At 40.1% G+C, this 25,608-nt stretch overlaps 1 protein-coding gene across 1 annotated transcript; it reads left to right on the top strand.

The window, feature by feature from the left end:
• The first annotated feature begins 22,862 nt into the window (after window positions 1-22,862).
• LOC107148017 (telomere attrition and p53 response 1 protein-like) lies at window positions 22,863-24,595 on the top strand. The gene is given in 2 exon segments (XM_015492593.2): window positions 22,863-23,159; window positions 23,162-24,595. Coding segments are annotated over 2 exon segments (825 nt in total). The 5' UTR covers window positions 22,863-23,114; the 3' UTR covers window positions 23,942-24,595.
• Window positions 24,596-25,608: the final 1,013 nt, after the last annotated feature.

Below are 25,608 nucleotides of genomic sequence, written 5' to 3'. Positions count from 1 at the left end.
TAAGTCAACATAATAAAAGGCAGGTATAAAATGCCCACAGCTAACACCACAGTCAATGGAAAGACTGAAATCAGTGCATCTAAGATCAGGAATAAGGCAAGGTCCCCTCTCTCAGCACTAGTATTCAACAGAACACTAGGATGTTATGTTCTATCCAGAGGACAGAGATATGAAGAAAAAGACACATTAGCACATTTACCACTTCACATAGTTATAATTATTTTTTTTATGTCTGTGGTGAGAAAATTTAGGATCTGCCCTCTGCAACCATCAAGTATACAATGCCCTGGAATGTAGTCTTCATGCTGGGCAGTAGCTGACCAGAACTTATTGACCCCAGCCAAACTCACTCATTTCTGTCCCACATAATTATGTGGGCTCAAAATTTTCAGAGTTCACATTCTAAGAGCCTGATTATCATTTTGTATGTAGTACACAAATACCTCATATGTACCTGAAACATGTATATCTTGCATATGTATATATGACATATACATACTATATATATATATATATATATATATATATATATATCATACACTGTTGTTTCGTTAAACCTCTATGAAATGGAAATAGATACCACTCTGAATATTCTTTTTAATAAAACTTTTTTTCCCTTTTTTTTTCTTCTGCTGATTGAACCCAGGGGTGCCACACTCCTGAACTATGTTAACAACAATTTTAATTATTTTATCTTGAAACAGGGTCTTGCTACATTGCCCAGGATGGTCTAGAACTTGAGATTCTCCTGCCTTGGGTTCCCAAGTGACTGGTATCAGCACCACACCAGGTCTCAACTATACCCTCAAAAAGAGACAAACCATTTTTAACTCCTCACTGTTGCTATGTTCTCTAAAGTCACTGCAAATGCTGAATTAGTAAATACTGTGCCTTTGCTCTCATGAGAAATGCAGTTAGGCCCCAACAATCCTGATCAAAACTGATCACAGCCTTTTCGCCAACCACACAGACCCTGTTCTGGGAACAGAGCTATTGTTCAATGCATCCTGAGGGTTCATTCATCAGCACTGAGATCATCACCATCAATGCTGTGACGCAAGCCACTCAAAGCTCCTCACACACGTGTACTCCTCATAAGATATTTCAGAACCTAAGCATTCTCAGGGACACTGGACAGCACCTAACACCACACCTGGGTGGCATTCTGAACAGCAAAGCACGAAGAGCAGAATAATGACAGCAGTGAGACAGGACCTTGACAGAGAAGAGGACATTAGTGTATAAACTGAGAGCCAAACAAGAAAGCAGAGTCCTTCTCCATCCTTCCTAAACCAGGAGAGTGCATTGGGGGTAACTCAAATAGTGCACTGTTCTTGCATTTTAGGAGTGGTCCTTAAAGGCTGTAAGTACAGAGTCTGGGGTCACATTTGTGGGAAAATCACAATGAGCAAGCTCACAAACACAGAATCTGAGGAGAAGAAAATTCACCTGTATGTGGTCTGATATAAAGAAGTCTGATAAATAAAGTTATGAACCTATGACAAGAAATTGTCTCAAATGAACTAAAAAGATAAATTAGGGAAATTATATACACCACAAGTGTGCCATTAAAATTCATCTTTTTAATTTTAAAATAAATTAAATATACAGATTGAAATTAAAATATCTTTTTATAGAGAACATTATTTTGCATATAAAATACCCTAAAAATTCACCAAAAAAAGTCTGTTAGAACTAACAACTAATTCAAAGAATTTGGTGGATACAAAATAAACTCTTACATTTTAACATTTGCACTAAAAATGACCAATCAGGAAAAAAAAACTAAGAAAGTAGTTCCATTCAATTTTGTATCAAAAAGAATAAAATACGTTTAATGAAAACTTTAAAGATTCTTACATGAAATATAATGAAAGCATTGTCAAAATAAAGAATATGTATAAGTAAGATGAATGATGTTTCATGCCTGTGGATAAGAAGTCTTAATGTTATTAAAATATCTAATTCCTTAAATGCTCTGTAGCTTCAATACAATCATTATCAAAAAATTTTAGTCCTCTTTTCCTTTCAGAAATTAAAAAAAAAAGTATTATAAAATTCATGTAGAATGAAGCTGTCCTGAAAAGCCAAAATAGTCTTGAAAAGAATTGAGCAAAATTAAAGGCCTCACACTCTGGATTCCAAGCATGCAACAAAAGGAGATTAGTTAAGAGAGCACATGGCCATCCATGGTGCAGAGAAGGAGCAGAAGGTGGCGCCCCAGAGTTGCCCTTGTACACTGGGTGTTATGGTTAATCTGAATTGTCAACATGATTGGATTAAGAGATGAAGAGGATTGAGAGGTTAAATAAATCCTCCAGTTATAATTATACTTCCTGTTGATTTTGTTCCTCTAGAGAACTCTGACCAATAAAGAAATTGGTACCAGGAGTGGCTCTGGAGAATCAGAATTGTAAGGATGAATCTCCTTAGTTGGTTTTATGGGTTCTGGAGTTGGCTGAATTGTTTAGACCTAAAGTTACTAGCTCTCCTACTGGTACTATGGAGAGTACTGATAATACATGGTGTAAACTGTTTAAATAGATTTGTAAAGTAAACACATTTGATGCTCCCAATTTGCCTCTTGTAAAAATCAAGGCTATCAGTGACTCTGTATGTGGTATCTTTGAGCAGTTCTGAAAAACTAAGAAACATGATGATGTTTCTTAAGAAACATGATGATGATTGGTTGATTCTGACTTCACTGGACGAACTAAAAAGGAGAATTATCAGCTCAAAAATTCAGTTTCTCAGCTGCTGTTGTGCATAACTGATCTGAAAGCTACTAAGTGTGTTCTGAAGGAGACTTTCTATCCTGCAGTCATAGGGCTGAGGTTGCTGAAAACTAAACACAAACCCTAATCCTGCAATTGGCTGAATTAATACAGAAGTTTAACTCTCAGCCTTGGAAGGTGTCTGCAGTTAAAGTGAGGGCTCTGCTTAGAAAAGAATGGGATCCTGCAAATTGGGATGGTGATGTATGGGAGGAGGCTGAAGGGGCTGGGGTTACTCATCTCCCATATTCTGATGGATTTACTTTATCAGAAGTTGCTGAATCCCCACTTTAGCCATGACTGAGACATCCCTACCCCCACCCTGTGTGGCATTGGTTCTCCACCCTCCCTGGAGGGAACTAATCCTGCTTTGCTTATGGAAACAGTAAAAACCTTCTGTGATTCAGTTGCTCAGCATGAAGATGTTCATACTCCTTAGGACCCACCCTCACCACCCACTTTTGCCTCCTGACCTATAACTAGATCCAAATCTAAGCAGCCCCTAGAGATGAGGTACAGAGTATGAGCCCCAAGGAGGTACCCCACACTCTGAAGGAACTTCTTGAGTTTTCTAATTCATACAAGCAGAGGTCTGGGGAACATGTGTGGGAATGGATTATAAGGGTGTGGGATAATGGTGGGAGGAACATAAACTTAGGTCAGGCTGAATTTATTGATACTGGCCCATTAAGCAGAGATTCTAGATGTAATGTAGTAGCTTACAGTGCTAAAAAGGATACTAATAGTTTGGCTGATTGGCTGAACTATGAATCCAAAGATGGCCTACTATAAAACAACTGAAAATGCCTGACATCCCTTGGTTTACTGTTGATGAGGTAATTCAGAGGCTCAGAGAGATTGGGATGCTGGAGTGGATCTCTCATGTGTGACCTTCTCCTCTATATTTGGGGGGTCCAGAAGATGTGTGTTTCACCAAAATTGTAAGAAAAAAAAATTGTGAGGGAGCACCATCATCCTTGAAGGGCTCTGTCATTGCTCTACTTTGCATGCCAGACCTTACTGTGGGAGCTATGGTCAATCAGTTGGAAGACTTCAATGCGATGGGCATGATTAGATCTCAGGGACAAAGAGGCCAAGTGGCATCTCTCAATCCCCCAAAACAGAGTGGTTGTATTTACCATAATGGACAGCAAAGGGTAAGAAGTGGACATAATGTCCTGACTCGTGTAGATCTCTGGTGTTGGCTAATTAATCATGATGTTTCTAGAAGCCAAATAGATGGGAACTGTTAGGACAGCAGGCTTCTCTTCCCTCTGCCCTTTCATGGTGGCTATAGGCAGGGACTTTCCACCTGGCTGAGGAGACCTGAAGTGGCCAATCAGAAGCTGACATGGAAAAGGACCCCAACCATGATGGTTTCTGCTGACGGAAGCAATCTCCTTGTCAGTTCAATCAGCCCTGACCAACCCAGGACAAACACAATCTCCCTAAATTTGGCTTGGACAACCTGCTGTCGGTAGCTGCAATTTAGATGGCCTGGGCCCTCCTACCTCCAGTTTCCCTTATTAGCATTGTTCTGGCCTTTCCTGCCTGCCACTTCCCCGGCCTGGCCCTCACCCTTTCATGGACTGGTGAACCTCACCCAGGAATTCCCCCCAATAAACCTTTTTATGGTGCCTCATACTTGTTGGTGGTTCCTGACTTCACACGCCTGATTCTGCTTTACATTTGGTGCTGAAACCAAGGAGGGGTTCAAAGCTTCCCTTAGGGGTTGAGGCTGCTCTTCTCCACACCAGAACAAAAGGGGGTCTTTAGGCCACTCGCCCTCATTTGATCAGGCAGATGTGGGGTAAGTCCCTCTTTCTTTGATCTTTCAACTCCCTCCAAGTTGCGGGAACTCTGTCAATAAATCACAGCCTGTCCAGGCCGCAGCAGAGATGTCTCAGTCCCTGGCCAGGCCACACCATTCTCCCCAGAGAGCAGAGTAGGTAATTGGGACTGTCTTTTTCTTTCCTGCTCACCCAGGATGTCAAAACATCATGGGAAATGCAGAGTCAACTCTGAACCCCAAAACTCCCTTGGGGTATTTATACTTGAATTTTTCCAAATTGGGATTCTCTCAGGACTCAACCCTGTAAACAGCTCCTTTTCTATCCCACCATGGCCTGGCCACAGTACACTTTAGATAATGGCTCTAAATGGCCTCCTGAGGGGACTTTTGATTTTAAAATCCTCACTGATTTGGACCATTTCTGCTGATGGATGGAAGAGTGATTAGAAGTTCCTTATGTTCAGGCCTTTTGGGACTTGAACTCCCTCCCCTCTTTCTGCTCTATCTGCTCCACTTTCCAAGTCTTCCTTGCTAAGGAAACTCCTTCTTCCAAGTCCCCCTCTTCTCCTGACCCAAGCCTATGACTTTATTTGGCATGATGTCCATGTCATTCTCACCTCCACCCTTACCACGGATGAACACTCGAGTCTGAGTAGCTGCACAGGACCACGCTGGCCTGGTTCATACCCCCCAAGTCGAGGTACCAGGGAGGGACCAGCCAGGGGACAGTCATTCTTCCAGTGTCCCAGCTGCCTGCACCCCTCACATCCTCGTGGTGTCCGTCTTCCTCAGTTCTGGCACAGGTGTGTACCTGAGGTCCTCAGCAACCTCTGACACCCTCCAGGACATGGTTCTCTCTGCCTTTTACACCATGGTTCCTCCCTTCCTGAATCCTCTCATCTATAGTCTCAGGAACAAGCAGGTAAAGGACGCTATGGGGACAGTAATGCAAAGAGAGTTGTTCTCAGGGAAATGCTAAAGCTGCCTGTCAGCATTAGCCTAATTTCACTGATTGAGCTTTATAATTAGATACAACGTCTTCCTATGGACTTTACAGATTACACTGCCTGTACTAATATCACCTTATTAGAACCTGAGTTATTTTATTAAATTTTTTTATGATTTATCATATCATTTTCTTGGGTCCTTCATAAAATGTGTAATTTTATCAGTGCATTTTTAATGTGTATATATGATCCAATATATTTTCTGAAATCATTTGTGGTTATATATATATTAAAGATACATTAAATACATTGAAATACCAGTATCAAATACTGTCCTAGATAAAAACTTTACTAATCAAATCTGGAAATATCTTACACTCACATAACCTGCTTTTATTCAAAGAAGTGTCAAACAAATTTGAAAACACTGTGATAGATAATTGTGTCAATTTAATTACTTTGAGAATACACAAAAATCAAATCCTAAAGAAGTTATAACCAAAAAACATAAAGAGAATCATAGTATTTGTCACCATCTGGACCATGAAATGAGAAGAAACTCCCTGTCCATCAAGTAAACACAGGGCCATGGTTACCACACGCAGTGTCCCCATAGTCACATCTGTCCACTGGGGAAGAGCACCCTTACTTCCTTGGCCATGTTGGCTACCAGTGTTTTGTTATGACTCAGTGTCAGGGACCAAACCCTGAGGGTGAGTTGCAGGTCAGTTTTCTGATGGTTTTCTTCCCATGCATCTTAGTTCTGTAATATTTAAGAGATCTGTCATGCCTGATAATAATGTAGACCATAATTCCCTGGCCTAAGTGTCTCACCCATCTCAACTGTTAACTTTCTCTGGAGTTCCTGAAGGAAACTTCTATCTGTAGTTGTCCCCTATCACCTGTGGCAGTCTTTCATTCTCTCATACAGGTTATTTCTTTCCAAAAATCTTAGTGTTCTAACTGGCATGTGTTTTGTTAATTATTAATTGCGACTGACATATACTCACTGTTAACTTATCTATGAATTTTAGTATAACAAAATAAGGGGAAAAAAGATTTCATACAAATTATAAGCAATACCTCAAATTACTAAATCTAAAAATAGTTTTGTTTATCAGTTCACTAATAAGAAAACAGTAGACAAAAACATAAATGCATCTAATACCAGGAAAATATGAAATCCTAAATATACATGATTAATGAATAAAGGCATTTCTTAAATTTTGCAGCAAGGGAATGTTTGTAACAGGAATCAGTGAGCACCCAGCCCTGGCTGATGCAGGAAGCCTTGACTTGCTGTCACAGGATCCAACCAGAACAAAAGCCCTATCCACACACAGCGTCCCACGGCTTCTGGATCTCACTGTCCCAGTGTTCCCTGCTGGAGCAGAAGGACCTTCACAGAAACCCAGATGAATTCTACACACTCCACCTTTTCACACATTTCCTTTACAACTATAGGTGCACTAAAACCTAATGAGGGATATTAATTTTTTTTCATGTGATTAGATAGCAAGTAAATTAAGTTTAAATTTAACATATAAAGTTATAAATTAAATTGTGAACACCAGTCCTATTGAATGGTGTCCATCTTGATGAAAGATGTTGGATATTTATCTTGTGTTAATGTTTTAAACTGAAAAAGCTGGTGGCAAAGAAGTTGCAAAAACCTCAATTTTGGTACAAGGACTTTACAGAATCCTACATCTGCTGTCAAATAATGCAGAGTCCTAAAGGTAACTCCCCCAAAGACAAAGAAATTGAGCTTAAGTTAAAAACAGAGTATGGCAGCAACTATTGAGATATTGCTGGCTAGCCATATGGTGTGTGGTGATGCACGCCTGTAATCCCAGTGGCTCTTGAGGCTGAGGCAGGAGGATCATGAGTTCAAAGCTAATCTCAGCAACAATATGGTGCTAATCAGTTCATTAAGACCCTGTTTCTAAATAAAACTAAAGATAGGACTGGAGATGTAGCTCAGTATTTGAGTGCCCCTGAGTTCAATCCTTGGTGTCTCAAAAAAAAAAAAAAAAAAAAAAACGTATTTCTTTCACATATAAATTCTCTGCAGCATTGGACAGTATTACCCTCACACACATGGGTATGGAAGATTTTACTAAGAATATGAATTTGAGGGACATACAGTTAAATGTTTTAAAACATTAATGTCATTGTGATTTGGTGAAATTGATCAGGTGAAGGCTCACTCTGGGTTTTGCAGAGGCACAGGTCTTGAGTTTGTACTCTTGGATGCAAGGGGCAAGTCTCAGTAGCATGGCTTGATGAGCCAGTTCCTAGGATCAGGCTGACAGCAAATGAGCTCAATATGGGCCCCAACTTACTGGATCAAAAGAGTTTCCTGAGCCAATGACCAATGTTTTGGTTCTGCTTTCTGAGTAAGAACTTATAGGACCCCACTCTTTGTTAGTGCAGCTAGTGATGTGAAGCCAGAGTATCGAATAGGCCCAGGGATAGATGCAGCCAATTCAGATACGCACCACCATTTGCTGAATCATCTATGCAGATCAATATTTACATCAAGGTTGATTCAAAGTTTTAGATTTTCTTCTAATTTTTGTGATGTTATGGCTGACAACATAGTTGTTCAACACTTTAAAAAACAAAGACACACACCGACAGCAGAGAAGTAGAATCAGAGTCTGTGGTGCATTTTTACCTGGTCCAGCAGGCAATCATGCTCCAGTCCAAGAAAAAAGTTTTTTTTTCTCTAATGCACCAACAAAAGTAGATTTTCTTATGAGAAAAAATTGCTCCTACTTTGATTTCAAGATACTGGTTCCACCGCAGGACATAACTAGAGGATTCCCAGGAAGACAGCATGTTCTTGCATCCTAGAGTCTGGCATCATGTCCAGAATTAGTTCTGTCAAATGAACATGTGTCCACTAGGGGTTCTCATCAGGGTATAAGTTTTATGGTGCTGGGGGTATCAGTAGCACTTCTCTTTAATTTAAAAAGCCTATTTAAACTTGAAATCATATAGGATCTAGGATATAAAATGGAGTGCAGAACTTCCTTTCAGAAGTTAAACTGGGACTGAACTTTTTCTCCTCCCTAAGTCACATCTCTTATGATGAAAGTGGAAAATGCAAGGCCAGTATCAGACCTGGATGTTTTAAGGCTTGATGTGAATGTAAGAGGCAATCACTGGGAACTACCCCTGCCTGGCCTAGGAGCAGGAAGCAACATTTGCTCAGCAGATGGGACCAAATACCAGTCCCTGTGAGAATGCAAGTAATTTATTTTTGGAAAATACCTCCTTGGAATTGTCTCACAGCACAGTTTGGGCCTCACTTCTCAGAGCTGATGTTTTAGTAGGTGGAGAGACTTTAAATAGAAAGATCAGCAAGCCAAACTAAATATAAGCAGAAATTTTCAACTAATGAGTTTACTGTGAGGTTCCCAGATGTAAAATTTGAATTTTTGTACACTGACATCCACAGTCCTTCCCTAAGCTCCATTTTTGAGAAAATCTGGAGAAGTGGCTAAAGTCTACAAAAGGCCCATGTGTTATTTCAGCAGTCACCCTCCATTCTGGCTTTTACTTACTGGGCCTCATGGAATTGTAGTCACTTCCACTTGGGGTATTTTCATCTTAAACACTGTTTCATGTTTGAATATAGTCAGTTAGGAAAATAAATAAATCTTATTAACAAGTGGATCTTGGTGGCACTCAAAGAGAAATAAGACAAATACAACATTTGCTTTGCAGTTTTAGGCAAATCCTGAGTCAAATCAAACCGCATCTGTCTTTTTCATGGAGAAAGTAGGAACATTAAGAACAAGATGACAAGAGTGACAGGAAAGAAGAGCTCCAATTGGTAAAGACAAACACCATAATGCATCCAAAAGCAAAGAGCTCGGAACATGACAGACCACTCAGCCAAGGAACCGTGATCGGCAACTTCACCCAACTGGACAGGGACCCACCTGGTGTCTCAGGACCCTGGGAAGGCCTCCCTCTGCATGACAGTGAACACTGGCTCTGCAGTGGATCTCGATTGAGTTCTCCTGTTTGGACAGCCTTCAGTCATTGCCAGGATGACTGATTAGATTTAAATCTGAAGTCGGAGTCTACAGGGCACAGTTTTAGGATCCTGCTGACACTCTAACTAACAACAATTGGAGAAGGCCCTTTTCAGATGAACCCAAAGTTCACATGGCTTAGCAGCGTGTCCTGACAGTGTAGTCTCTTACTGGTGTGGAGCATTTGTCATTGTCAAGAAGATTTAAAACCATACATCTGAGCTCCTTACTGTCTAACACCCGTTCACTTGGTTTGTATCTCTTCTCTTTGGTGCTAATTACAAGCAAACAAAAAAAGAATGCATGCCATCTCAAACAGTGGATGCAGAAGTCTCCCTGGGAGGATCGCCTGTTTCATTTTCCATGACACTTCAGTAAAATATAGCCAAGCTCACGGCCACAGCAGGAGAAGCACCATCCACGCTCATGCCTTCATGCACTTGGATGGCAGCCTCATTGGCAGGTAGAAGATTGTCACCAAGCCCACCTTCACTCACACTCTGCACACAACACACCCTGACCTCAGAAACACTGACCTGTCTTGGGTTGGCTCCTGCTGTCCTTGTGTTAGTATCTTCCCATCAGTACCAACTCACAATCATGAGCCCTGACTGAGTGAACAAGTCTCAATGGAACTATGAAAACTGAGTCACAGCTTCCCAGCACATTCCTCACCTGAGCCAGGATGCAAACCTTAACCCCCACTGAATTGTAGGCTGGGTTCTGTGGGAAAGGCCATTGCTGCACTGCCAAAGATGTACATGAACTATTAACTTTTGCCCTGCCATTTGGGAAAGACCTACAGTTTTCTACCAGGGTGCCTCTGCACTATGGAAAATAAAATAAGCAGACTTTTTCAGGCTCTCTGGTATGGGCTCTGAACTCATGCCAATTCAGGAGACCCAAGTGAAATAAGAGACTATGAAAATTAGGTGATCAATTAATGTTTAGTTTACTGCATTCACAGATCTGGAATGAAGCACTGGCTTCACATGCCAGCAACTGGTGGAACTCCTTCCTGGATACTTGGCCTGTGGACAAAGGCTATGTGCTAGGAAATCCAAAATGTACCACTATAAATGCTTCCGCATGCACTCTAGTGAAAAAGGAGCAATGCCACACTCCCTGTCATCTGCAGTGGTCGGTGCCACCACCAAGGGAGTGAAGGACACGGTGTTCATACTCATCACATTCTCACTCAGCACTGCTTTCTGGGGAAGAAATCTGGAGAAATGCCTGTATATTCCCAGAAGCTAAACTGGGTGCAAGATATGAATCAGTGGCATCAATAAATAGCACTTTGCCTGGTGATTGGTGCTCAGCTCTTGACCCTGCAGTTGTTTTTTCCCAGTATAATTTAGTACTGGGAAAAAAGTACTAAATTATACTGGGAAAAAGCAGACTTCTTTCACCTGGTAATACCAAAAACACACCCTCAATGTGCTAACTCAGGTACATATCAACATTTCAGCCTTATATCATGATTTTTAACACAGACTTTGATCACCTGCATCCTTTTCAGGACTTTCAATGGGTCAGTTATGTGATACTGGTTAGACAAACCAAGCAAGAAGCAGGAACTGCTCTTGGCTGGCTGGCAATAATTTGTGTGTCAGAAACTGGGTAAAGCCCAATAAAAGCTCAGGGTCCTAACATATCAGGGAAACATCTGGGATATAGTGGTCTGGGTCGTAAGATTTTCCCTCTAACATGAAGAAAAAGTTGTTCCATCTGATCTCCTCTACAACCAAAAAGAGTCACGCTGGGCAGAGGTCTACTCTGAATTTTGAAGACATCATATTATTTACACGAGTTTGCTACTTCAGCCCATTTATCAGGTGGCCATGAAGCCTCTAGCTCTCAGTAGGGAGGAGAACAAGAGAAGGCTTTATAGCAAGTCCAAGCTGGCATGTAAACCTTGGTCACTTGAGCCCTAGACTCCAGCAGAACCAGATGTGTCTGAAGTAACAGTGGCTTCCAGTGACACTGCTCAGAGTCTTCACTAGGCCACTATAGATGAAGCACAGTACAGACACTTAGGATTTCAGAGCATATTCTTGCCATAGTCTGTGGATATACTTCTTCCTTTTTAATTGGTATATATTAATTAATTTAAAATGTAGCACAAAAAATGCAAGCAGAATTGCTTCTTTCTGCACCACCTGAATTTCTTACATTAAATTAGGAAGGAAAGACTTCATCTGTACTAAGCACCAAGGAAGCCCCACAGACTATTTCCATCACTTGGCTTATAAATAAGTCATGGTGGGATTCTAACTCCAGATTATTCAGCTCATGGTAATGATTTTTGTTAGCAATAACATACATTCCTCAAACTCAATCCTATTGGTACTACTCATGATAAATTTGAAAATTTATCATATGCCAAACACTGTTATTGCTTTGCACATGTCATTCAAAGGATGATGTATGAAATCATAGAGATAAACCATAAGATATAAATGATAGGGTATAGAGGTAAATCATAAGATATAAATGATAGGGTGTAGAGGTAACCATAAAATATAAATGATAGGGTGTGAATGAAAGTTACCTCTTTTGCAGAGACATTTGAGAGACTCCCTTTAGCAGACATGTGCATGTCATGACTAAACTTCCTTTTTGATTCAATTCTTCAACTATCTGCTTTTCCATGGGTTCACCCACTTTACCAGCAGCCTCAGTCAAGTGTCCTGTACCTCTTGATTCATTATACATATAAGAGGGTTCAAAAGGGCTGTAACCACAATGTAGAAGAAGGTGAAAAACTTACCATTCTGTGAAGAAAAGATGCTCTTTGGGTCAGTGTACAACAGTATGGCCACTGTCCCATGAAACATAAAGACCATGAGACAATGGGAGGAGCAGGTGGAAATGGCTTTCTTCCTTTCCTCCTCTGACTTCATGTTCCTAACAGCCTGAGCTATGCAGCCATAGAAAGCCAGGATCATCCCCACAGTCACCATATTCTCACTCAGCACTGCTTTCTGGGGAAATGACAACCATGATGGTCATCTGCCACTTACTGGTGGTGGTGTCTTCATAGGCCAGGTGTATGAGGACAGGCACTTCACACAGAAAGCCATCCAGGAGGTGATAGGAGATTGTGAAAGGCAGCTGGAAGATTATGGAAGATTGGAGCAGTGATGCTATCAGACCAGACATCCAGGCTAATAAACCAGCTTCCAACAGAGTGGATGGTTCATGAGGACAATATAGTACAGGGTCTGGCGGACAGCAACATAGTGGTCAAAGGTCATCTCCACCAGCAGCATGCCTTCCATGGCTCCAATGCAGAGGAACACACACCACTGGACGACATATCCTATGTAGGTGATGCACTTGTCTGTCCCCCACAGGTGGGACAATATCTTGGGCACAGAGGCTGAGATGAAGCACAGATCCAAGAAGAAAAGATTGTTAAGAAAGAAGTACATGGTGGTGTTGAGACTTGGGTCCATGAAAGACAGTAGGATGATACTAAGTTACCAAGGATGGTCATGGTGATCAAGAGGATCACAACCCAGAAGATAGTCCTTTCCAGCTGGGACAACTCAGAGATCCCTAGCAGGACGAAGCCAAGAGGGAAGCTCTGGTTCATCCTCCCTGTGGTTTTTGGCATTAGAGTTCCAACATAATGGTAAGCAAGATTTGATATACAAATGTTGTGGAAAGACTTTAGTGCCATTTATACGGAGAGGACAAGCATTGTTGGTTTGGCCAACAGGATACAATGGCTTTTCTATAAATGTTTGTTATTTAAACCAAAGGAGTTTCACAACAACCATTCTGATTGCTCTGTAAAATGTGCAGCCCCAGCATTCACAGTTGAAAAGTCATCTTAGTCCTTCCAGATTGTACACTCAGCAATGTTTATGTTCATGGAATTCAAGGTTGAAATAAAGTTTTATCTTTCATATTTCTACATATTTTCTTCCAAAAGAAGCAGATAGTACTTTGCATTATTTTGTAATATTAATAGCAATTCTTGGAATGGAGATTATCCCAGAACCAACAGTCATGTTCCTTCAGTGTAATCTTCAGTGAGTGAGATTTTGGACAGTATACCATTCTCTGAGTGACTAAAGCAGTACCTGGGCATAGAAGACATACCAATGGTTAAAGAGCACAAACTGGGTTGGACACTGCTTCTTTTGCCTTAAGTAATTTAAACTAAGTAAACAATCTTAGCAACTCCATCACTCTTACTTGATGAGTAGCTACAGCAACCACTGCCAGTGAGGATTCTGTTCCAAAAGAAAGGGGACTACAGGGTAGCAGTCCTGCAGTCTTCCAGCACCAAGCACTGACATTCCTAGAATTGATGGCACCAAAATCACTATAACTGCTACCTGATTTTACCCTATATATGTCCATCATTATAATCCTCAAAATCCAACTGGGCATAAAGAATATATATCAAGAAATTACCATCACTGAAAAATAGATATGTGCTGGGTGTGGTGCCACATGACAATAATCCCAGTGGCTCATGAGGCTGGTGAGTTCAAAGCAAGCCTAGCAACTTAGTGAGGTCCTAAGCAATTTAGTGAGTCCCTGTCTTTAAATAAAAGGTAAAAAAAAATGAGCTTAGAATGTATTCTGGTGGTTAAGTGTCCCTGGGTTCAATCACCAGTACAGAGAGAGAGAGAGGATCACAGGTGAGAAGTTTATGAAATTTGGTATTATTTAAACAATTGCTTCTTGGCATCCAAGATAGCAGAATAAAGGTTGTCTCATTTCTGTCTACTCTGTGGCATGAAACTAAGAAAGCAGACAGGGAGTTTCTCTGCAAGTTAGGTGAACAAAAAAAGGGGGGGCAACTTTGTTGGAAATTTAAACTGGACTTTCAAAGCAGACCAGGGACACAGCAGTCAAATATAATAATAATAATAAAAAAATCCCTAGTGGCACAGCAGCTGTCACAGCTAGGCCAGAAGCTCAGGCCAGAAGGTGCCCTTCATGAGCATAAGGAGGGGTAAGGAAATTAAAAGAAACAGGATTTTTGAAGGCCTAAGGCATGTCTGGGTATAGAACATCTAGAGACCAAGGACATTTCCAACAGACCTGAAGGATGTGCTGCACAATATCCATGTGTAAGGAAAGAAGCCACCATCTGTCCAGGCACCCTGTGAAAGACAAGGAAGGAATCATTTTGCAGCTGTGGCACAGGAGCCAGCAAAAGAGGAAGCCATACCCTGGCAAATCTAAGATTGGCCTGAAACACAGGCCTACTAAACATTTTGCATGGCATAGAGCGTGCTTAAGCGACCAGGAGAAAAACAAATGTGGAGAGAGGCTTATATAGGGGACAACTGGACTTGAAAACCCACCTTGCTCTACCCATCTTCCTCCAATCCAACAGCTTGCAGGACTGGCTGGGAGAGACATGACTGGCTGGGAACTTGGAAGGGCAGTGCAGGACAGATTTTTGGAGACTGAACCTGAGATCAGAAAATGTGGAGTCTACATATGATGTAGGGGACTAAGAATTGGCTTTCACAACTCATTAGTGAAGAGATTCCTGGTGTAAATTCTTCCAGCCTAAACCAGCAGGACTTGGGTGCTGGAGGTACACTGATTTAAAATCTCCAGACTGATTAGCAAGGACTCTGGAGCCCACCCAAGCCAATTTTGCCTATTGGAGTACCTCTCACTCCAGCAACCCAGAGGGTGGAGCATCACACTCCAGAAGACCTCACCTAAAAGTGCTGAGAAGATAAGCTGAGAATATTTTGAACTCAAACAGAAAGAATTCTTTAACTTTTGTCAATATTTTTTCTTTATTTTTTAAATGATTTTTCACTTTTTAATTGTGACCTTAAGGGTACATGGACATTTATACAGTTTCCTCTTTTTAATCTTCTCATTTCAAGCATTTTTGAAGCCTGTTATTTTAGATAGATTGGTTTTGGTGGACTAGCATGTTTGATTAGTATACTTTACTTTCGTTTTGTAGTCTTCTATTAACTTTTTGGCTCTATGTGTATCTTTTTCTACTATTTATTTTCCTAGATTCTCTCCTTTCTTCCTCTAACAGCCCATCTCTATTGTTCTATTTCACTCCTCCTTTAATATTTTATGTCTGTCTTCTCTACTCTTCACTCATAATTATGACATCCTATATCACTTCTGTTCTCTCCCTGTCCACCATTTGTTTGAATATGAAAAACCATTTGAAATTTTTCTGTTTTGATTATATACAATAACTGATCATATCACTTCTGCTTATTGTGATAATCAATATTGTAGATGTCATAATAAGAAATATTTTTAATACTGTAAATTATTTTCATTGATTGTTGTTATTATTTCTTTCTCACTAAACAGTAAATAACTGAAAACCTTCAGGGACACTGTAAGTCTATAAGGTAGAAACTCTACTGCCTCAGATCCATACTCTTATATGGGTAGACACACAAACAACCTGAAAAAGCAAGAGCAAATTTGCCTTCAGCAAACCAAGATAATTCAATAAAAAAAATCCATCAATACCAGAGTGGAAGAAATGTCAGAGAAGGCATTTAGTATGTACACTGATCTTTGAAATAAAGGATGATGTAAGAGAAAAACTACAGGTAGCAAAACATCCCTTCAGCAAAAAAAAAATAGAGATTCAGAAAAACAACAACAGAAATCCTTGAAATGAAGAAAAATAAACCAAATTTTAAAAAAATAAATGGAAAGCATCACCAATAGACTAGACCACTTGGAAGACAGAACCTCAGGCAATGAATACAAAATATATTGTCTTGAAAATAGTTGACCAAGGAGAGAAAATGTTACAAAACCATGGGCAGACACTGCTGCCATCCCCTAAGATCTCTTCTCTAGGCACAGCCTTGGCTACCTCAGAAGCTACTTCCAACACTACACAAGGTTGCTGCTGCTGACAAATGGGGGTCTCATCAATCAGCTGCTACCTGCACGGCTACCACCATCGCTGCAGCCTCTGATTCTGCTACTGCCATCCCAAGGTCACCTGGAGGTCTTCTGGGTGCTACTGCCCTTGCAGCTGCAACCACCTGCTTCTGCCACAGAAGACATGGCTGCCCTGGACACAACTGAAGCCACACTGCTACTGGCCCCCAGAGGTCACCTGGTGATGCTGCCTCCACAGCTATTACTGCAGCTGCTACTGACCCATTGCCTGCTGCCAACACCATTACTACTGCTACCACCACCTAGAGGACTGCTGCCAGGCAGACTCCAGGTTTGGCTGCACGTGGCTGCACCCATTTTTGGACACGATCCAGGACTTGGTGCCCAGGTGCCAGCAGATTTACCACCAGAACAGCTTCTGTCTGGGACTCCTGCTGCGTCCTGCATATACAGTGTGTGGGTACCTGCGGGTTTGAAAGCGCCTGTCCTGCCAAGAGTGCTGGTGGCCCTTGTCTTGCTGCTGCATCTCAGGGTTGCTCCTTTGGATAAGTGTACCTTTGTTGGTCTCTCTGCAAGAAGGAGCAGCATTGAAATCTTGGAACTACATGTGGCTGATCCTGAAGTATCTGAAGCCAGATGTGTGGCATATTGATGGGGTTTTCAAGGGCTAATCTGGGTTTGTTGATACTGAGAGACATCAGAGACAGGCCTGAGAAACTTTGGAACACTGGAAAATATAGTTTGACTTTCCATCAAGATTTATCTTATTTTATTTTATTTCTCGATTCACTAATATCTCTACCATATTTGGAATGGGGTGTTTTTTATGCATCAGTGTGTGGAGGGCAATAATATATGAATAGTGTTTGCATTTTTGTTGTATTATTATGGCTTTAATTTTTTTTTGTTTATATTCATGTTCCAACTTTTCTCCAACCAGCAGTCCATCTGTGTTGGCTCCTCTCCACCCTTCATGTGAATTTTTACTTCTAGCTTCTCTCTTCCTCCATCACAAATATAGCTTACTACACTACCTATGTTCTCTCATCCACCATTTGAAGTTGTACACCATTTTAACAAATTTTCTGTTTATACTATAGATAGTTATTGAACTCATCATTTTGGTTTAATGTGAGAAAGCAGTAGACACCTTAATGGGAGCTACTAGGGTTATTGAACTCATCATTTTGGTTTAATGTGAGAAAGCAGAAGACACTTTAGTGGGAGCTACTAGGGTTAAGGATATATATTGTTTACACTGGGTGCTATTGATATTGGTCTCACCATTAAAGGTGAGGTGCTGGAAACCTTTAGGGACACTATAGGTCTGCAGAGTAGAAATTGTGGTGCCTTAGATCCATACTGCTAGATGGAAAAAAACACACTAATAACATGAAAAAAAAAAAAAACAAGAGAATAAAGTGTCCCAAACAAACCAAGATGATTCAAAAACAGAAGCCACAGATAACACAGTACAAGAAATGTCCAAGAAGTAGTTCAGATTGTTCATAATTAAATTTATATGTGAAATAAAGAAGAGTATAATAAGTGAAATCAAAGATAAAATACAGAAAATAAAAGATCATTTTATTAAAGAGTTATAGATTGTGAAAAAAAAGCCAAACAGAAATCCTTGAAATGTTGGAATCAGTAAACCTAATTATAAATTCAACAGAAAGCATCACCAATAGACTAGACCACTTTGAAGACAGAACCTCAGACAACAAAGACAAACTATGTGATCTTGAAAGTACATTTGATCATGCAGAGAAGATGGTAGGAAACCATGAACAGAACATCTAAGAATTATGAGTTAACATGAAAAGAACAAATTTAAGAGTTATCAGAACAGATTAAGGAGCACAGAAACAAACCAAATGAATTCACAATCTTTACAATGATAAAATAGCAGAAAATTTTCCAAACCTAAAGATTGGAATGGAAAGTCAAACACAAGAGGCTTACAGGACCCCAAATGTACAAAATTACAGCAGGTCTACACCAAGAAACATTATAATGAGAATGACTAACTCAGAGAATAAACATAAAATCTTAAAGGCTGAGAGAAAAAAATAATAAATTACATATGGGGAGGAAACTGATTTGGATCTCAACTGATTTCTCAACCCAAACCCTCAAAGTTAGGAGGTCCTGGAATAATACATTTTAAGCTATGAAAGAAAATGGATACTGACCAAGAATTTTATATCCAGCAAAATTAAGTTTCAGATTTGAAGATGAAATTAAAACCTTATATAATAAACTAAAATATTAAAAGAATTCATAACTAGAAAGCCTACACTACAGAACAACCTCAACAAAATATTACATGAGGATGAAGTTAAAAAAAATATAAAGTGAAAACCGGCAAAGGGAAGATTTACACTAAAGGAACATGCAACCAAAGAAGAAAGTAAGGCAAATAAAAAAAAACAGAAATAAAAAAATAAATAAATAAAAATAAGCAGAAATAAATCAAAATGACAGCAAATACAAATCATATCTCAAGAATAACCTTGAGAGGTGATCCAAGATAGTGGGCCAGATGGAGGCAGCATTCTGTGTAGCTCCGTGACCTGGGACACAAGAAGTGAGAATACGGCTTCCATGCAAGCCATATATTCCTGCTTCTGCACAGAAATCATGGCCACCATGTCCATGCAGGGCTCCAGGCCTCAGTTTCAGAGTAGGTTTCCCAACTACTTGCCCACACAGGACTATCAGGTTCCCGAGCAAGACCACCACCGGGTGCTCAAGAAGAACTATCACCATCAGCACCCACGCAAAACTTTTGGCCACCCATCCAAGAAGAAATCCTGGATACAGCTCCCACGCAGGGTACCTGACAGCTATCCACATACAGGATCTCCAACTGCCACTCCTGTAAGTACCTCCATCAACCAAGGTGGGGCTCACCCAGTCACCTCCATCTTGGGACTCTGCAGCAACAGATAGTCCCCTATGCGCTGTAGTCTGCCTGAACCAGGGAAATTCGCACATGCTCTGAAGACAGCCATATCCACACACTACATGCCACAAATCCAGTCTCATCATCAAACACCATCACCTGGCTCCTCCCACCCGACCCAATACCCCATCACTGAAAGCAGATGCCTTCATCTTGGTTCACCTTTATCACCATCTTTAGTGAGGGCAACTCCCTGTTTGAAACTCCAGCTGGGCAGGTACCCAGATTCTAACTCCTCCCTCTCCCCAACAGTCCCTAACCCAACACAGTGACTGCCCAACAACAACAACAACAAAATAAACAGCTATCAATGGAGCAGGTGTGCAGCATGCCAAAAGCACCACACAAGAGCCCCAGAGAGAAAGGACCCTTATTATGGAGCATTAACGGAGAGGGTGTGTGTGATACAATTTAGAAACTAACAGAGACTAGGAACTGGGAGGTCTTCAAGCAAGATAAGGAGATAAGACCAGGCACTCACATCACAGGAACAGGCCCAAAAAGAGATCTCTGAGGTGCAGTCTCCCTTTGAAGATGGACAGGTGCCATGGCCCACTTCCAGTTGCCCTCCACCCAATAACAGCCCTCCCTCCCTGGTTACTTTCACCATTCTGAAGGCGAAGATAGCAGCTACCAACAGATGACCCCACCTATTGGATGAGAAGGGAAACAGAAAAGATACTGATCTCCATGCAAAACAATCCTTGTTTCTTCTTTTGAGATTTTTTTTTATTCTTTCTTCTCCCTCTCTATTCTCCCTCTCTCACATCCCCAACATACGTGAAACCAAGTACTTTGCATGAATTAGGATATTGAATTCTGAAACAACTGATTAGTATGTTATCCTTATGTTGTATACATTTTTTTCTTTTTCTTGTCTTTGTTTTTTCTGTTTTTCCCTCAATTTTTATTATTTTAACATTGTTGATTTTTTTTTCTTAATATCTGTGTTTGTTTTATGTACATTACTGTCTTTCCTCTTACTTCTCTACTCAAATTTACTTCCTCTGTATTCTCCTGCTATTAACCTTCTTTAGATTTCTACTTTACTCTTCCTAAGTTATAATAACTCTATATTCTCACCTCCTACATCCTCAACATATCTTCCTGCACCTCACCCTGGTTTTTGTACACCATCAGAAACTGTAAACCCTTTACAAACCTACTGATCATATTGTAGATAATAATTGAATTCACAATTTCTGTATATTATGAGCAAACTGTAAATGTCTGTTCACAACTAATTTTTTTTAAGGTGATATATTGTTTATATTGGGATCTGTTAACATTGTCCTACCACTCAATGGTGAGGTATTGGAACCTTACAGGAGCACTATAAGTCTGTAGGGTAAAAACAGTAACACCAAGAATTCACAGTGCTACAAGGGAAGACACATGAGCAACATGAAAAGATAAGGAAATAAAATGCCCCAAACAATTCAAAATACCACATTATTAAATCTATGACCATCACAGAAGATGAAATGACAAAGAAGGGGTTCAGTATGTACATAATTAAAATGATCTGTGAATTAAAGGATGATATAAGAGAGAAAATGCAGGCAGCAAAAGATCATTTCAACAAAGAGATAGATAAGCAAATACAAAAAGCAAAAGATTACTTCAATAGGGAGATAGAGGTTCTAAAGAAAAACTGAAGATAAATCCTTGAAATGAAAGTAACAATAAACCAAATGAAAAGTTCAATTGAAAGCATCACCAACAAATTAGACTACTTGGAAGACAGGACCTCTGACAATGAAGACAAATATATAATTTTGAAAAGTATCTAGACCACACAATGAAAATGGTAAGAAAAAAATGAGCAGAACATTTAAGAAATATGGGATAGCATGAAAAGGCAAAATTAAGAGTTATTGGGAGAGAGGAAGGCATAAAGTTCCAAACCAAATGAATGAACAATCTATTCAATAAAATAATATCAAAAAAATTCCCAAACATGAAGAACAAATTGGAAAACCAATTCAAGAGGCTTACAGGATGCCAAGTGTACAAAATCACAACAGCTCCACACTAAGTCACATTATAATGAAAATGCGTAGCATACAGAATAAGGAGAGAATATGAAAAGCTATGAGAGAAAGGAATCAGATTACATATAGGGGAAAAAAACAAGTGGGTTATGTGCTGATTCTTCAACCCAGATCCTGAAAGCTAGAAGATTCTGGAACAACATATACCACGCTCTGAAAGAAAATGGATGCCAACCAAAAATATTATAACCAGCAAACTTAAGCTTTAGATTTTCTGATGATATAAAAACCTTCCATGATAAACAAAAGTTAAAAGAATTTACAGTTAGAAAACCTGCACTGCAGAATATACTTGCAAAATATTCTACGGCAAAAAAAAAGAAAAACAACAATGAAACTCAGCAGAGGGAGGTATCATACTAAATAAAATATTAATCAAAGTACAAACCAAGTCAAGTTAAATACCAAAAGTAAACAAAATGGCTGGGAATACAAATGTCTTAATAATAACCCTGAATGTTGGTGGCTTAAACTCACCAGTCAAAAGACAGGCTATCTGATTGGATAAAAAAAAAGACTCAAAGATATGCTGCATCAAAGAGATTTATTTCATTTAAAAAAAAAAAGATATACACAGACTAAAGGTGAAAGATTGGGAAAACCATACCACTCACATGGACTGTGGAAGCAAGCAGGAGTTTCCATCCTCATATCAAACAAAGTAGACTTTAAGCTAAAGATAACAAAAAGGGATAAAGAAAGACATTTCATACTGCTCAAGGTAACTATACACCAACAAGACATAACAATTATAAATATATATGCTACAAACAATGGAACATCTATGTTCATCAAACAAACTCTTCTCAAGTTCAAGAGTCAAATTTACCACAATACACTAATTCTAGATGACTTTAAAACTCCTCTTTCACCACTGGATAGATCCTCCAAACAAAAGCAGAACAAAAAAACTATACAACTCAATAATACAATAAATAACTTAGACTTAACTGACATATATAGAATATTTCATCCTTCAACAAGCAAATACACTTTCTTCTCAGCAGAACATGGATCCTTCTCTAAAATAGACTATATATGATGCCACAAAGCAAATATTAAAAGTAAGTAGAGATACTACCCTGCATTCTATTAGGTAATAACAGAATGAAATTAGAAATCAATGATAAAATAAAAAATAAAAGCTACTCCAACACTTGGAGACTAAATAATATGCTACTGAATGAACAATGGATTGCAAAAGACACCAAGGAGAGATTAAAAAATTCTTAGAGGTAAATGAGAACACTGATACAACACTTCAAAAACTCTGGGACACTATGAAGGCATTACTAAGAGGAAACTTTCATTGCATAAAGTTCATTTCTTAAAAGAGTAAACAGTCAACAAATAAATGACCTAACATTACATCTCAAAGCCCTAGAAAAAGAAGAACAAATCGGGTAGGCGAGTGCGGCAGGCGAAGCGGGGCCCGTCAGCGGGCCCGGGGGCGGGGAGGCCCGGGGCGGGGGTAGTCCGGGCTGCGCGGGGCCGGGGGGCGGGGTCGCCGGCCGTCGGGTTGCAGGAGGCCTGGGCCGCCGCGAGGAGCAGCCGCCGGCCGCCGGGCCGCTAGACGACGACGCTCCCGCGGGGGCCCCCCCTGAGGAGGACGCGGCGGCCGCGGCTAGGCCGCGGGAGGCCGCGGAGGATGGAGGAGCGGAAGGAGGAGGGCGAGGCGGAGATCCAGGAGCACGGCCCGAGCACTGGTTCTCCAAGTGGGAGCGGCAGTGCCTGGCCGAGGCCGAGCAGGACGAGCAGCTGTCCCCTGAGCTGCAGGAGGAGGCAGCGGCCGCCGCGCAGCCCGAGCACAAGCAGCAGAAGCTGTGGCACCTCTTCCAGAACTCGGCCACCGCCGTGGCCCAGCTCTACAAAGACCGAGTGTGTCAGCAGCCAGGACTTTCTCTCTGGGTCCCCTTCCAAAACGCAGCCACCGCCGTCACCAACCTCTACAAAGAAAGTGTGGATACCCATCAGCGAAGTTTTGATATTGGAATTCAGATTGGCTATCAGCGACGCAATAAGGATGTGCTGGCTTGGGTTAAAAAACGCAGAAGAACTATTCGTAGAGAAGATTTGATCAGCTTCCTGTGTGGAAAGGTTCCTCCACTACGAAACTCTAGAGCTCCCCCAAGACTGACTGTAGTGTCCCCTAACCGAGCTACTTCAAAGGAAACTAGCTCATCTGTAGAGACTGATTTGCAACCCTTCCGGGAAGCCATAGCTCTGCATGGTCTTAGTGGTGCAATGGCTAGTATAAGCGTGCGTTCGAGTACCCCAGGCTCTCCTACACATGTAAGCAGTGGATCGAATGCTAGTCGAAGGAGAAATGGACTCCATGATGTCGATTTGAACACTTTCATATCAGAAGAAATGGCACTCCACTTGGACAATGGTGGAACTAGAAAGCGTACCTCAGCCCAGTGTGGCGATGTCATTACAGACTCACCAACCCATAAACGCAACAGAATGATCTAAACTGCAAACATTTTTCACACCCACCATGCTGCTTGAAAGACACTCGATCCTCAACATATACTATTATTGCAAAGGCAACATGAGGCCATCTTCCCTTGTTCACTGTTTAAGACAAGTGAATTCGATAGTGGTTGCCATAAAAGGAAGTTATAGGTATTTACAGTAGATGCCTCTTGTAATATGGCTTTCTCAAAAACTATAATCCTAGCAGAGGACATCAGATATCGTGTAGTCATTAGCAAGATCATCATAGGCAAACATATCGGTTCCAAGGCTAAAAGTGACCTTAACTATATTTATTCTCAAAGGGAAAGGAAATATCAGATGTTTATTTGGTTATAGAATTTTTTTTCCTCCCCTCCCCCAGTCCATTTCCTGCTGTGTTGAGTATTTTGCTTCAACAGTATTGCCAGGTTCCTAAAATTGTCTAAAAACACGATTTGGCTTCCTCGTCAGATCTGCAGGCTTCCATTTTTATAGCCGCACTGTACCATGCACCTGGTTTCTATATAGTAACAGTGTGCAACTTCTAATTATTGGACTGTGCCCTGTTTTTAGTTTTCAACACAGTTTCTAATTCTGGTGATTGTGTGATGTAAAGAGGTGCTATGATGGTCATGCAATTAATACTTAATATTGAATCAATACACAAAACTTTATTGGAAAAAAAAAGAAGAAGAACAAATCAACACCAAAAGCAATAGAAAACAGGAAATAATTAAAATCAGAGCTGAAATAAATGAAATTGAAACAAAGAAACAATTGAAAAAATTGACAAAACTAAAAGTTGGCTCTTTGAAAAAATAAATAAAATTGACAGACACTTAGCCATGCTAACAAAGAGAAGGAGAGAGAAGATTCAAATTACTAGCATCCATGATATAAAAGAAAACATCACAACACACACTACAGAAATACATAAGATAATTAGAAATTATATTGAAAACTTGTACTCCAATAAAATAGAAATATCAAAGACATTAAAAAATTTCTAGAGTTCTATGATTTGCCCAAATTGAATCAGGATGATATACACAAATTAAACAGATCAATTTTAAGCAATGAAATAAAAGAAGACACCAGAAGCCTACCAACTAAGAAAAGCCCAAGGCTAGATGAATACACATAAAGTTCCACAAGACCTTTAAGAAAGAAATAATACCAATACTCTTCAATTTATTTCAGAAAACAGAGGGAGCATTTCCAAACTCATTCTATGAAAACAATAATCTTGATTCCAAAACTAGGCAGAGATACATCAAAGAAAGAAAACTTCAAACCAATATCCTGGATAGATGCAAAAGTTCCCAATAAATTTCTGGCAAATCGATTAAAAAAACATATCAAAAAGATAGTGCATCACGATCAAGTGGGGTTCATCCCAGGGATGCAAGGTTTTTTCAACATTCAAAAATCAATAAATGTAATTTATCACATCAATAGACTTAAGGATAAGAATATATGATCATCTCAATAGATGCAGAAAAAGCATTCAACAAAATACATCACCCCTTCATGTTTAAAAGACTAGAAAAACTAGGGATAACAGTAACATAACTCAACATTGTAAAATCTATTTATTCTAAGCCCCAGACCTACATCATTCTAAATGGAGAAAAATTGAAAGCATTCCTTCTAAAATCTGGAAAAAGACAGAGATGCCTTCT

Source organism: Marmota marmota, unplaced genomic scaffold (genome assembly GCF_001458135.2).
Source record: "Marmota marmota marmota unplaced genomic scaffold, marMar, whole genome shotgun sequence".
Taxonomy (NCBI): Eukaryota; Metazoa; Chordata; class Mammalia; order Rodentia; family Sciuridae; genus Marmota; species Marmota marmota.
Note: the sequence above shows the minus strand (reverse complement) of the source record. Positions and strands in the feature narration are given on the sequence as shown.